At 47.0% G+C, this 14,833-nt stretch overlaps 1 protein-coding gene and 2 long non-coding RNA genes across 6 annotated transcripts in view; 2 read left to right on the forward strand and 1 right to left on the reverse strand.

Moving 5' to 3' along the window:
• SLC22A20 (solute carrier family 22 member 20) overlaps positions 1 to 14,833 on the reverse strand; it is a 29,258-nt gene that overhangs the window by 8,436 nt on the left and 5,989 nt on the right. The window contains exons 4-6 of the mRNA XM_011720783.3: positions 12,976 to 13,144; positions 11,538 to 11,661; positions 10,573 to 10,688 (exon numbers count right to left, since the gene is read on the reverse strand). Coding sequence (XP_011719085.2) covers positions 10,573 to 10,688; positions 11,538 to 11,661; positions 12,976 to 13,144 — 409 coding nt within the window. The remainder of the gene's footprint in view (positions 1 to 10,572; positions 10,689 to 11,537; positions 11,662 to 12,975; positions 13,145 to 14,833) is intronic.
• Positions 90 to 8,844, forward strand: LOC105469563 (uncharacterized). Of its 4 annotated transcripts, XR_011610491.1 has the most exons (6): positions 90 to 224; positions 352 to 440; positions 2,860 to 2,902; positions 6,043 to 6,123; positions 8,359 to 8,541; positions 8,706 to 8,844. It is a non-coding gene; the product is annotated as an uncharacterized lncRNA (long non-coding RNA). The 4 variants fall into 4 exon arrangements; XR_011610490.1 differs by lacking the exon at positions 6,043 to 6,123; XR_011610492.1 differs by lacking the exon at positions 2,860 to 2,902.
• On the forward strand, positions 11,646 to 13,352 carry LOC105469564 (uncharacterized). The gene is made up of 3 exons (XR_979980.3): positions 11,646 to 11,765; positions 12,969 to 13,046; positions 13,226 to 13,352. It is a non-coding gene; the product is annotated as an uncharacterized lncRNA (long non-coding RNA).

A 14,833-nucleotide genomic window follows, 5' to 3' on the forward strand; every position in this document is an offset into this window, starting at 1 on the left:
TAGAGCTCAGACCCCTCCCTCCACATCCCTTTCCACCACCCACTCCTGGATCCAGTGCACGGGTTCTGGAGTGTGTTTGCTTTTCTCTGCAGTACCACCTCAGTGCCGAAATTAAGGCAGTGCTAAAAAATAAAAAGAGAAGAAGATGGAGGAAGGTCAAAGGACACAGGAGGCAATGTGGAAGAGCTCCCAATGGCCAAAGTTGGAGCAATTTGGGAAATAAGGTAAAGAATGTAGTATCTACTAAATAAAGGAAAAACGTCGTTGAATTATAACCCAAAGTATTTAAACTACATGATTATACATGAGCCTATATAAATAAATGATTTAATAAAAAAGTCTTTCTTACAGAAGAACTCCAAACAATATGTGTGAATATTCCATTCCTTGGCTGGGAGCAGTGACTCACACCTGTAATCCCAGCACTTTGAGAGGCCAAGGTGGGTGGATCACGAGGTCAGGAGTTCAAGACCAGCCTGGCCAAGATGGTGAAACCCCCATCTCTACTAAAAATACAAAAATTAGCCAGGCACCTGTAATCCCAGCTACTCAAGAGGCTGAGGCAGAGAATTGCTTGAACCCAGGAGGCGGAGATTGCAGTAAGCCGAGATCACGCCACTGCACTCCAGCCTGGGTGACAGAGGGAGACTCCATCTCAAACAAAACAAAACAAACAAAAAAATCCATTCCTCAGGAGATGAAAGTTAGTTTCCCTCCCCTTGAATGCGGACTGGACTCACTTTCAAATAATAGTATATGGAAAGAGGCAGCTCACAGTGGCTCACACTTTTAATCCCAGCACTTTGGGAGGCTGAGGTGGGTGGATTGCTTCAGCCCAGGAGTTCAAGACTAGCCTTGGCAACATGGTGAAACCCCATTTCTACCAAAAGTACAAAAATGAGCCAGTCTCATAACCTATCTCAAAATAAATAAATAAATAGATTAAAATTTAAAAGTAAAAAAAGAATATGGAAAGAGAACATTATTTTTACAGTGGAGAAACGTGATAGACACTACCTTAACCAAGGGATTAACTTCAACATCACCAGTAATCAGTCATGTTGACATCACATATGCCCTCATATGGTATGATATGATATGATATGATGAGAAGCTCATATCACCTCCATGGTTCTCCTTTCCCAAATCCACAATCCCAGTTTAATCATGAGAAAACCATCAGACAAATCCAAACTGAGGCCAGGCACAGTGGCTCACGCTGGTAATCCTAGAACCTTGGGAAGCCAGGCTGGTTGATCATCTGAGGTCAGGAGTTCAAAACCAGCCAGACCAACACGGTGAAACCCCATCGCTACTAAAAATGCAAAAATTAGCCAGGCGTTATGGTGCATGCCTGTAATCCCAGTTACTTGGGAGGCTGAGGCAGGAGAATCACTTGAACCCGGGACGCAGAGGTTGCAGTGAGCCAAGATCATGCCATTGCACTCCAGCCTGGGCAAAAAAGAAAAAAAAAATCCAAATTGAGGGACATTCTACAAAATACCTTACCAATACTTTTCAGAACTGTCAAGGTCATGAAAAATAAGGAAAGACTAACAAACGGCCACAGATCAAAGGAGACCAAGAAGATATAATGACTAAATGTAATGGGATATACCAACTGGTGAAATCCAAATAAATCTCTAGTTTAGTTAATAGTAAATTACCAATCTTAAATTATTACTTTTGACAAATGTACTAAGGTAATTTAAGATGATAACATGAGGGGAAACTGGGTGAAGTGGATACAGGAACTGTCTGTACTATCTTTGCAACTTTTCTATAATTATACATTTATAGAAGAATAAATATACATTTATTTCAAAATTTTATGAAGATAAGCTAACAGAATATATTTGTGAAAACTAATATTCAGAAAATAAATTTTATCCAGAAAAAAATATATACATGGGTATATATATATAATTTTTTTTTTTTTTTTTTTTTTTTTTTGAGACGGAGTCTCGCTCTGCCGCCCAGGCTGGAGTGCAGTGGCAGGATCTCAGCTCACTACAAGCTCCGCCTCCCGGGTTCACGCCATTCTTCTGCCTCAGCCTCCCGAGTAGTTGGGACTACAGGCGCCTGCCACCGCACCCGGCTAGTTTTTTATATTTTTTAGTAGAGATGGGGTTTCACCGTGTTAGCCAGGATGGTCTCGATCTCCTGACCTCGTGATCCGCCCGTCTCGGCCTCCCAAAGTGCTGGGATTACAGGCTTGAGCCACCGCGCCCGGCCTATAATTTTTTTTTTTTGAGATGGAGTCTCACTCTTTTTGCCCAGGCTGGAGTGCAGTGGCATGATCTCGGCTCACTGCAACCTCTGCCTCTAAGGTTCAAACAATTCTCCTGCATCAGCTTTCCAAGCAGCTGGGATTACAGGTGCACACCACCACACCCAGCTAATTTTGTATTTTTAGTAGAGACAGGGTTTTACCGTGCTGACCAGGCTGGTCTCAAACTCCTGACCTCAAGTTATCTGCCCACCTCAGCCTCCGAAAGTGCTGGGATTACAGGCATGAGCCACCGCGCCTGGCCAAGAAAAAAAAAAAAATTCTTATGTAAGGCAATAAGAAAAAAGATAATCCTGTAGAAAAATTGGCAGAAGTCTTGGATAAGCATTTCACAAAAAACAAGCTATCCAAAATACCAGTAAGTTCATGCAAATATTTTTCATTCCTTAAGACATCAGAGAATTGGAAATCACAGTACAATATCACTACACACTCACTATAACGGCTAAAATTAAATTACAGACAATACCAGGTGTTACTAGGGATGTGGAACAAGCTGAACTCATATGCTTCTGATAAGGGTGTGAATTGGCATAACCACTTTGGAAAACTGCTTGCTTCTATTACAGAGAACCACACCCATACTTTATGATCCAGCAATGCCAATCCTAGGTATGTATCTGACAGAAATGCAAGCGTGGGCCCAGCACAGTGGCTCACATCTGTAATTCCAGCACTTTGGGAGGCTGAGGTGGGAGAATCGCTTGAGCTTAGGAATTCAAGATCAGCCTGGGCAACATAGTGAGATACTGTCTCCATACAAAGGAAGGAGGGAAGGAAGGAAGGAAGGAAAGAAGGAAGGAAGGAAGGAAGGAAGGAAGGAAGGAAGGAAGGAAGGAAGGAAGGAAGGAAAGAAGGAAGGAAGGAAGGAAGGAAAAAGAAAAGAAAAGAAAGGGGAGGGAGGGAGGGAAAGAAAGAAAAGAAGAAAAGAAAAAGAAAGAAAGCAAGAAAGAAAGAAAGAAAGAAAGAAAGCAAGAAAGAAAAGAAAGAAAAGAAAGACAGGTGTGTTTGCTCACCAAGAGAAATGTACAAGAATATGTATAGCAGCACTATTTGTAACAGACCAACCTGGGAAAAGCCCAGTGTCCTTCAGCAGTAAAATAGGTAGGCCGGGCGCGGTGGCTCACGACTGTAATCCCAGCACTTTAGGAGGCTGAGATCTGCGGATCACAAGGTCAGGAGATTGAGACCATCCTGGCTAACACGGTGAAACCCTGCCTCTACTAAAGATACAAAAAACTAGCTGGGCGTGGTGGCACGCGCTTGTACTCCCAGCTACTCGGGAGGCTGAGGCAGAGAATCACTTGAACCCAGGAGGTGGAGGAGGTTGCAGTGAGCTGAGATTGCGCCACTGGATTCCAGCCTGGGCAACAGGGCGAGAGTCTGTCTCAAAAAAAAAAAAAATTGGTAAAGTTTCTGTATTAGTTTCCAATTGCTGCTGTAACAGATTACTACAAATTTAGTGCCATAAAACAACACAAATGTATTATCTTACACTTCTGGAAGTAAGAAGCCTAACGTGTGTTACTAAGCTAATGTCAGAGTGTGGGCAGGGCTGTGTTCCTTCAGAAGCTCCACAGGAGAATCTGTTTGCTTGCCTTTGCCAGCTTCTAGAGGCTGCCTGCATTCCTTAGCTTGTGGGTCCTTCCTCTGTCTTCAAAGCCAGCAGCACACAGCATCTCCAAAGGTCTCTCTCTCTGACCTTCTTCTGCCACTTAAAGGGACCCTTGTGATTGGACTGGGCCCACTCAGATAATCCAGGGTAATCCTCCGTCAAGATCCTTACTTACATCTGCAAAGTCCCTTCTGCCTTAGAAGGTAACATTTAGAGATTCCAGGGATTACTTACCGATTTCTAGTAATATCTATATTATATATAGATATAGATATATTTTCTTTTTTTTTTTTTTTTTTTTGAGACGGAGTCTCGCTCTGTCGCCGGGCTGGAGTGCAGTGGCCGGACCTCAGCTCACTGCAAGCTCCGCCTCCCGGGTTCCCGCCATTCTCCTGCCTCAGCCTCCCGAGTAGCTGGGACCACAGGCGCCCGCCACCTCGCCCAGCTAGTTTTTTGTATTTTTAGTAGAGACGGGGTTTCACCGTATTAGCCAGGATGGTCTCGATCTCCTGACCTCGTGATCCGCCCGTCTCAGCCTCCCAAAGTGCTGGGATTACAGGCTTGAGCCACCGCGCCCGGCCGATATAGATATATTTTCTGGGTATGGTTTTTTGTTGGATATTGGTTTCTGCAAGTATCTGATTCTACTGCATACCTTGCTTTTTAAAAATAATTTTAATTTTGGAATAAATATATATTTACAGAAAATCTATAAAGATTCAGACATCTTTGGGGGTCATTATTCCGTCTACCACAAGTAGTATATTCGTACCATGGATTGTTATACACAAAGAACGAACTAAATTACATATGACAATGTGAGTGCATCTCACAAACAGTATAAATTACAAAACTATGTAGCTCAAGTTATATAAAGCTCAAAAACAGGCTAATGTAATCTGTGGCATTAGAAATAAGGATAGTGATTCCCTTAGGGGAGGGTAAGGAGTGAGGAAGACACGGTGGGGCGGGGCTTCTGGAGGCTGATCATGTTCTGTTTCTTGACCAGTATGTTGATTAATGGGTGTGTACAGTTTGTGAGAATTTGTCAAACTGAGCCTTGTACATTTTTGCATGTGTGTGATACTTCAACAAAAAGTATATGTGGGCCAGGTGCGGTGACTCATGCCTGTAATCCCAGCATTTTGGGAGGCTGAGGTGGGCAGATCCCTTCAGGTCAGGAGTTCAAGACCAGCCTGGCCCACATAGAGAAAACCTGTCTCTACTAAAAGTACAAAAATTAGCCAGGTGTGGTGGCACACACCTGTAGTCCCAGCTACTCCGGAGGCTGAGGCAGGAGAATTGCTTGAACACAGTTGACAGAGGTTGCAGTGAGCTGAGGTGGCGCCGCTGCACTCCAGCCTGGGCGACAGAGTAAGACTCTGCCTCGGAAAAAGATAAATAAATAAAACTATATGTGGGAAGAAGAACTCCAAGATGATCCGTCAAATTCCTGACCTGGGTGAACACAAACCTTCTCCCAGTTATTTGAGCACTAATCTAGGTGTTGTGAACGGATTTTTCAGATGTAATTCCGGTCCCAAATCACTTGACTTTTTTTTTTTTTTTTTTTTTTTTTTTTTTTTTTGAGACGGAGTCTCGCTGTGTCGCCCGGGCTGGAGTGCAGTGGCCGGATCTCAGCTCACTGCAAGCTCCTCCTCCGGGGTTTACGCCATTCTCCTGCCTCAGCCTCCCGAGTAGCTGGGACTACAGGCGCCCGCCATCTCGCCCGGCTAGTTTTTTGTATTTTTTAGTAGAGACGGGTTTTCACCGTGTTAGCCAGGATGGTCTCGATCTCCTGACCTCGTGATCCACCCGTCTCGGCCTCCCAATCACTTGACTTTAAAACAGAGAGATTTTTCTGGGAGGGCCTGGTCTAATTACATGAGATTTAAATCTGGGTCTAGAGCTCAAAGACCGGGAGTTGGAGATGCAAAGCATGGGAGAGATTTGATGTGAGGAAGATGTTCCTTTGAGATGGAGGAGGCCACTTAGCCAGCAATATAGATAGCTTCTAGGATCTGAGGGTGTCCCTTGACTAACAGCCTGTAAGGAAATGGAGACATAAATCCTACAGCTGTAAGCAGTTAAATCGAACCAACAATTGAAATGAACTTGGCTGTGATTTCTTCCCCAGAGCCTCCAGAAAGGAGGCTTCGTTCCAGCCTCCTAAGAGCCTGATCAGAGAACCCAGCTGGCACTTCTGGCCTGCAGAATTGTAAGCTCATAAATGGGTGTCATTTGAAGCCACTAAATTATAGTGATTTGTTACATAGCAATATAAGACTAAAACATTACACAAAAAATAAAGTGACCACTGAGAAATTTGAGGGACACTCAGTCAAAAACCACCAGGTTTACATTCAGATCTTTTGCTTGTTAACATGTCTGCTAACCTAGGAGGAAAGAAGGCGGAAAGGCTCCTGAGAATGTGAGCTCCAGAAACGGAGTCTTCCCAGAGAGACTGGACCATGACCAGCCAGCACTGCCACTGAGGAGAGATTGGCAGTGGCAAGGAGAATGGACAAGACATTCTCTAAGATTCCTTTTCATCTTATAGTTCTGTGGCTCACAATATTCTAAAATTCATTCATTCATTCATTGGTTCATTCCCTCATCAAATATTTATTGCAAAGCTATCACACGCCAGGAGGTGGTTACATGTAATGTTGTAAAAGTTTTTACAGATGTGATTAAGTTACTTAAAAAAACAAAAGCAGAATAGGTAGAGTATTAATCCTGTTTTTTTTTTCTCTTGAGACACTCTGCCTCACTCTGTTGCCCAGGCTGGAGTGCAGTGGCGTGATCTCGGCTCACTGCAGCCTCCGTCTCCTGGGTTCAAGTGATTCTCCTGCCTCAGCCTCCCAAGTAGCTGGGACTACAGGTGCGCACCACCACACGTGGCTAATTTTCATATTTTCAGTAGAGATGGAGTTTCACCATGTTGGACAGGCTGGTCTCGAACTCCTGACTAAGGTGATCCACCCACCTCGGCCTCCCAAAGTGCTGGGATTACAGGCATGAGCCACCACACCCAGCCACTATTAAATCCATTTCTGTAAGAACGTGTGTATGTGTGTGTGTATGTGTGTGTGTAAGTATGTGGGTGTCATGGATGTACCTTAGTACATGTATCTTCAAGGGTACAAATTCATGCCTGACAGAAATGGGAGATGGGAGATGTTCAGAGGTGGAAGGGACAGTAGGTTGAGAGGAATATTCACTTGTATATCTGATAACAGAAAACAACTCGCATTCAGGCATTGTTCCACCTCCTTTGCAGACTAATTTTCACAACAACCTTATGTGGTAGGTTCTATTATGATGCCCATGTTACAAATGGAGAAACTGAGGCACAGAGAGGTTAAGTAACTTGCCCAGGATCACAAAGTCAGTAAGTGGCAGAGCTGAGATTCAAACCGAAGGAGCAGGTTCCACAGTCCTGCTTCTTAACCAATGCGCTACACTGCCTATCTGTTTCTGGATTCTTTTTATTTTTTTCCTGAGAGGGAGTCTGGCTCTGTCGCCCAGGGGCCGGATCTCAGCTCACTGCAAGCTCCGCCTCCCAGGTTTACGCCATTCTCCTGCCTCAGCCTCCCGAGTAGCTGGGACTACAGGCGCCCGCCACCTCGCCTGGCTAGTTTTTTTTTTTTTTTTTTTTTTTTTTTTTTTTTTTTTTGAGACGGAGTCTCGCTCTGCCGCCCAGGCTGGAGTGCAGTGGCCGGATCTCAGCTCACTGCAAGCTCCGCCTCCCGGGTTTACGCCATTCTCCTGCCTCAGCCTCCCGAGTAGCTGGGACTACAGGCGCCCGCCACTGCGCCCGGCTAGTTTTTTGTATTTTTTAGTAGAGACGGGGTTTCACCGTGTTAGCCAGGATGGTCTCGATCTCCTGACCTCGTGATCCGCCCGTCTCGGCCTCCCAAAGTGCTGGGATTACAGGCTTGAGCCACCGCGCCCGGCCTGTTTCTGGATTCTTTGGGGAAAAAAAAAGTTTTTAACAATGAATATGCATGCTTTTCAGAATTTAGAAAAAAAACCACAAGGTGGCTCAAGCCTGTTATTCCAGCACTTTGCGAGACCAAGGGGTAGGATCTCTTCAGTCCAGGAGTTCTAGACCAGCCTGGGCGACATTGCAAGACCTCACCCCATCTCTATTTTTAAAAATTAGCCCGGGCTTGGTGGCAAGCACCTGTAGTCCTAGCTACTACAGAGGTTGCGGTGGGAGGATCGTTTGAGGCCAGGAGGTCGAGGCTGCAGTGAGCTACGATTGTGCCGCTACACTCCAGCCTGGGTGCCAGAGCAAGACCTTGTCTCAATCAAATCAACCAACCAGTAAAGAAAAAAAATCCCAGTTAATTGAAGGCATTTACAATAGGGTTTGTGGAAGTTTGTGAAAGTTCACCAGTTCCTAACAATTCCTCTTTCTCCTCCCTCATCCTTTTTCGAACCCCAGGACTCCCCATCCCCACCTCAACCCAGACACACTGGCGAGGAAGGGGTAGGGGAGCACGCTCGCCGCCTCCCGCTCCCCAAAGCCAGGACTGTGCAATTGATCCCAGGCGAGAGCCTGGTGTGGCTCCCAGCCGGCAGCGAAGCGAAACATTTGGAAGTGGCCCCGATTTTCCGGGTGCGGTTGGTAAGTCCCAGCGTGCACGAACCAAACCTGCGGTGCCTGGGGCAGCTTTGAGCGGGTCGGGTCGGCTCCATGGGAGAATGGCCCCATCTGCAGGCAGAGAGCTCTGGATGGCTGCCGAGTCACTTTCTCAACAAAAACAGGCTTTTGCTTACTCTTTCCAGCAGGATCCAAGACAGGACTTTCAGCTCTGGAGTTTTGAACTCAGGATCTGTTTCTCCTTCGCGGAAAGAGGAAGGTGGAGGAAAGGCAAGCCCAGGCCGGCGGGGCTACCGCAGGAAGACACCCCTCCTGGATTCGGGTTCGCTGGAGGCCCCTCGCTCCCCAGAGCCAGAACTGCGCTGCCTGCCACGCTGTTGGGGACAGAAGCCCTCACAGCCTCCCAGAGTCGGGGGCCGTCCCATCTTCCCAGTACACAGGGGTCACAGCCCCAAATCCAAACCAGAGGAAAGATTCTATACCCCAGAGCTTCCCAGGGGCCACCTGTGGTTTAAGTGCTTTATGTGCCTTAACTTTTTTTTTTTTTTTTTTTTCTCCACACGGGGTCTCGCTCTGTCACCTAGGCTGGAGTGCAGCGGTGAGATCACAGAGCACTGCAGCCTCCAACTCCTGTGTTCAAGCAATTCTCCCACCTCAGCGTCCCAAGTTGCTGGAACCACAGGTACAGCCCTCCACGCCTGGCTGGCAGGGGATCTCCCTGTGTTGACCAGGCTGGTCTGGAACTCCTGGGCTCAAACAATCCTCCCTCCTCTGCCTGCCATAGTGCTGGGATTACACACATGAGTCACCAGGGCTGGCCTCATGTCTTAACTCTGGATCCTCACAAGGACCTTACAGATGTAGGAAAGAGGCCCCAGGAGGCTGGGCTCCCTTACTTGCTCAGGTCACATGGATAGTCTGGCCTCAGAGCCCAGCTGATATCTACTAAAAGCGACTCCCCAGTCTGCTACAGAAAACAGATAGCTGCCCGCCTCTACTAAAAATACAAAAATTAGCTGGGTGTAGTGGCGCGTACCTGTAGTCCTATCTACTCGGGAGGCTGAGGCAGGAGAATTGCTTGAACCCGGGAGGCGGAGGTTACAGTGAGTCAAGATCGCACCACTGCACTCCAGCCTGGAGACAGAGGGAGACTCCGTCTCAAAAAAAAAAAAGAAAGAAAGAAAGAAAAAGAAAAACAAAAGAAAGAAAGAAAGAGAGAGGGGAAGAAGAAAAAGAAGAAAGAAAGAAAGAAAGAAAGAAAGAAAGAAAGAAAGAAAGAAAGAAAGAAAGAAAGAAAGAAAGAAAAAGAAAACGGATAGTAATTCATTGCCTGCAGTCCCTGTTGGTATCAATACCAATTATTTAAATGTGCAGGAAATCCAGTGGAATGAAATCAACACGGTTGTTTTTTTATCAGCCCTTCCCCTTAGGATTTGTCAGCTTCCAGTAGGTGGCGCTACTGCATATGGGCTGCCTTTGTATTTTTGTCCGTTTCACATCTTCATGCCTGTGAACCTGTTAGGAATTCCTTCCTGCCCACCTTGCAAACTTGATAAACCATCTTTTAAAACTAGTCTAAATGCTGTCTCCTGCCTGAAGCCCTCAGCAGCCCCAGCTAGCAGAAATGCTGTCAAGATACTTGTCTCACTGCATGGAAATTACGATTTTCCTGTCTATCCCCTTCTGGATCCAGAAGTGTTTTTTCCAGAGTGCGACACTTCCCAGAATCCACTGGAGAGCCAGCCCCAGGGGCATATCAGGATGGGACAAGTTACATTCTGGAAAAGCTGCCTTGGTGATTCCAGTAGTCCTCCCACCCAGGTGAGACCCACTGCCCAGAAATGGGGTTCCTGGGTTGGCATGATATCTCATCTGTCACCACATCTCAGCATCCAGCAGAGGCCGAGTGCTGGAAAAAGGGTGTGGGAAGAGATTGAGTTCACACGGCTCACCTGCTCATTGCATTAAGAGTATTTCAGAACAGAGTTTTTCAGTGGGGGCAGAGAGCATGCCCCTGCCTTGGGTGAAAGACTTGGGCATGAGCCTGTCACCTACCAGATCACCATGAGACAGCATGTGACCTTGCGGATGGCCGGGGTTCGGAAGAGGTCCAAGATCGAGTTGGAGGTGCGGACACTTGCAAACTCGCTCTGGATGTAGGAGCTCACCACCTAGGTGAGAGGAGTCTGCTCAGGGGAAGCGAGGGAGCTGGGACCCCCACATCCCAGCAGGGAACCCCTTCATCTGTGTGGAGGAGAGCTGGGGTTGAGGTCTTTGGTGAGGTGGCTGGCCCTTGTCTCCTCTCCATCCAAAGACTGATGGCACTTGAGGGGCTGTTTCCAGGGTGTTGAGAAGCTCCAACACGAACCCCAACAGTACTGAGGTTCTGTGGTTCTGGAGGGCCTCCCACCCCATTCCTGGTATAGACTTGAAGACTGTGTCAGATAAGAGCAGGGGTTCCAAGTGGTTCTGCCACTTCCTACTGTATGTTCTCAGGCAAGTTACCTGACCTGTCCCCACTTCAATTTCCTCATTGGCAAAAATGAGACATGAAACGAGGTTATGTACATAAAGCTCTTAGCCTAGTGCCTGGCATGGGGCTTGAGAAATGATGCGTATTGATAATAAATGGTAACTATCTTATAATAAATGGTATTTGTGATAGTACTTTTGTTATTGATTCCCCAGTAATTTTACTTTGTGGTTGCTATTTTAATAATTTTAGTTTATTATTTTATTAAAATTTCAACTGGATGTCAAGGTTAATAGGGTTATTTCCTCGTTGCAAAGACGGATCAACTGATGATCAAAGCAGTTAAATTATTTATCCTAAATCACACAGTCATTCAATACCTAGACAACATCTTTCACACATCAGAACTCTGCCTGTATTGTGTATTCCCAGCGTCTACACTTGGATGGCACGTGAGTCCTGGGAAGTTGCTAAATTCTAGTACAACTGGAGGTTGCCAGCAAGACTGAAGACTGTTCCCACCCTTCCTTCCTCCCAGCTCGCTCACCTCCTTGGTCAGCCTTTCCCCTTCCTCCTTCCTCACATTCATTGCAGCCACCTTCTGCAGATTCTGTACAGCTAAGTGGGACTTGCCATGCAGGAGGAGCCAGCGGGATGACTCTGGAAGCCACCTGGGATCGAGAGGAGGAAGAAGAAGGATCTGGGGCTGGGTAGAGCTCATTCTGTTCCCCAAACCCAATAGCTCCTTGTCCACCTTCTTTCAGACCCAGAAAAGGTGATCTGTCCTCCTGTCTGTTGCATCAGAAAGTCTGGGGGCCATGCCAGCTTCCCTTTTTTTGCAGCATATCATACAGAGACTCACTGAACAGTATTTAAAGACTACAGAGGACTTGGCCAGGCACGGTGGCTCACACCTGTAATCCCAGCACTTTGGGAGGCCCAGGAGGGTGGATCGACTCAGGTCAGGAGTTCAAGACCAGCCTGGCCAACATAATGAAACCCCGTCTCTACTAAAAATACAAGAAAACTAGCCAGGCGTGGTGGTGTGTGCCTGTAATCACAGCTACTCGGGAGGCTGAGACAGGAGAATCACTTGAACCTGGGAGGTGGATGTTACAGAGCCGAGATCGCTCCACTGTACTCCAGCCTGGGCAATAGAGAGAGACTCCATCTCAAAAACAAAACAAAACAAAACAAAACAAAACAACAAACAGACAAAAACTACAGAGGACTTAGGATTTCAACAGACCCGTGGTTTTTCTTTTTTTAGACAGAGTCTCACTCTGTCGCCCAGGCTGGAGTGCAGTGGTGCAATCTCAGCTCACTGCAACTTCCGCCTCCCGGATTGAAGTGATTTGCCTGCCTCAGCCTCCCGAGTAGCTGGGATTACAGGCACCCACCACCATGCCCAGCTAATTTTATTTAATTAATTAATTAATTTATTTTTAGAGATGGGGTTTTACCATGTTGGCCAGGCTGGTCTCAAACTCCTGACCTCAAGTGATCTGCCTGCCTCAGTCTCCCAAAGTGCTAGGATTACAGGTGTGAGCCACCACACCTGTCCCAGACCCGGTTTTGAATCTGGTTCTGACTCCAGCTGTGTGGCCTTGAGTGAGTCATGGGCCCTCTCTGTAATGAGGCTGTGCCTCATTACCCTCTTATAAATGCCCCAGTTATATTCTTATAACTTTATAAGTACTTAGAGTACTTATAAAATGTTGAGGGATGTGAAGGAGTTGATGAAGGCAAAAGCTCTTGGGATGTTCCAGGGCCCCACACTAATGCAAGGGATTTTACCAGAGTGTCCCAGTAGCCATTTGTGAGGACTTGAGAGCTTGCAGCCTCCACGAATGCCTGCCATCCTTCGTGTCCCACGTCAAGTCCAACAAGTCCCGGTCACCGCACACCCCAACCTCTCCCAGGGCCAGGTGAAGACTCGGCCACACAGGTGCACCCTCCCCCACCCCACTCTGTTCAGGACATACCAAGAATAGAGGAAAAAGATCAGGAAAGGAGCAGAGACGGCAAACTGCAGGCACCGCCAGGGGCGAATCAGGTAGGCTATCCCCGCCAGGATGAGCTGGCCCAGGGTGAAGGAGTACCCCAGCAAGATACCTGCCACAGTCCGGCCCCAGGTGGGCATCCACTCCACAACTGGGGAGAAAACAGTGACATGCAGTGGCATTCAGCTACCCATGTGGTTAATTCACCACACCCCCCTTATGATTCTGACAGCTTAAACTCATTCCAGAGACCTGCTGAGACACAGGCAAAGGTGTCCTTACTGCAGTCCAGATGAATTCTAAGTGGATCAAAGAACTCAACAAACAATAAAACCACAACAATGCCGGAAGAAATCAGGGGAGATTATTTTACAATCTTAGAGTAGGGAAAGGCTTTTCCAAGGACATCACAAAACCCAGAGGCAATAAAAGGGTAGGTTGACAAACTTGGAGTTGTAAAAATAAAAAATGTCTGCATTGGAATAAAACAAAACAAAACACCATAAGTCAAGCCAAAAAAAGTCAATAAAAAACGTAAAAATATAGTTGTTGTAATCCAACTAACAGATAAACTAACCCAACTAACAGATAAAGGATTAATTTTGGGCTGGGTGCAGTGGCTCACTCCTGTAATCCCAGCACTTTGAGAGACTGAGGCGGGTGGATCACCTGAGGTCAGGAGTTTGAGACAAGCCTGGACAACATGGTGAAACCCTGTCTCTACTAAAAATACAAAAATTAGCCGGGCATGGTGGTGTGTGCCTGTAATCTCAGCTACTCGAGTGGCTGAGGCACGAGAATTGCTTGAACCTGGGAGGCGAAGGTTGCAATGAGCTGAAATTAATTGGACCACTACACTCCAGCCTGGGTGACAGAGCTAGACTCTGTCTCAAAAAATAAAAAAAGAAAGAAAGAAGAAAGACTAATTTCCCTAATACTGGAAGAGTTTTCACAAATCAATTAGAAAACAGCCAACAAGCTAAAAGGAAAATGGGCAGAGGTGCTCAACCCCATGCAAAGACAGAAAACACTAATTTTTTTTTTTTTTTTTTTTTTTTTTTTTGAGACGGAGTCTCGCTCTGCCGCCCAGGCTGGAGTGCAGTGGCCGGATCTCAGCTCACTGCAAGCTCCGCCTCCCGGGTTTACGCCATTCTCCTGCCTCAGCCTCCCGAGTAGCTGGGACTACAGGCGCCCGCCACCTCGCCCGGCTAGTTTTTTTGTATTTTTTAGTAGAGACGGGGTTTCACCGTGTTAGCCAGGATGGTCTCGATCTCCCGACCTCGTGATCCGCCCGTCTCGGCCTCCCAAAGTGCTGGGATTACAGGCTTGAGCCACCGCGCCCGGCCAGAAAACACTAATTTTTGTAAAGAGCAAAACTTGGAACAACCTGAATGTCCATCTACAGGGGACTGGTTAAATAATGACAACACACCCTTACGAGGCAGCTGTAACGAATTAATGAGGAAGCTTCTTCCCAGTGGGCAAGAAGCCCGGGCGTCCAGCCCTTCAGCAAATCCTTCAGAATTGAGCCGGAATCTGAGCTCTCCTCGCTGCCTCCACTGCTGCCACTGTGGCCCAGCTCAACCTGGTCTCTTGCTTGATGACAGCAGTAGCCCCTTAACCGGCCTCCCTGCTTCCGTCCTGGTGTCACATGGCAGCCAGATAAATCTTATCAGATCTCAAATCCTAAATCAGATCGGGTCTCTCCCTGGTCAAAATCCTCCAGTGGCTCTTGTCTCATTCAGAGGCAAAGCCGAGGTCCTAGAACGCTGGCCACAAGGTCCTGCAGAACTGCCCTCCGCGACCTCCCCTGTCGCCCACCTCCCAACTCTGCTTCAGC

The sequence above is a fragment of the Macaca nemestrina genome, chromosome 12 (genome assembly GCF_043159975.1).
Source record: "Macaca nemestrina isolate mMacNem1 chromosome 12, mMacNem.hap1, whole genome shotgun sequence".
NCBI classification, from domain to species: domain Eukaryota; kingdom Metazoa; phylum Chordata; class Mammalia; order Primates; family Cercopithecidae; genus Macaca; species Macaca nemestrina.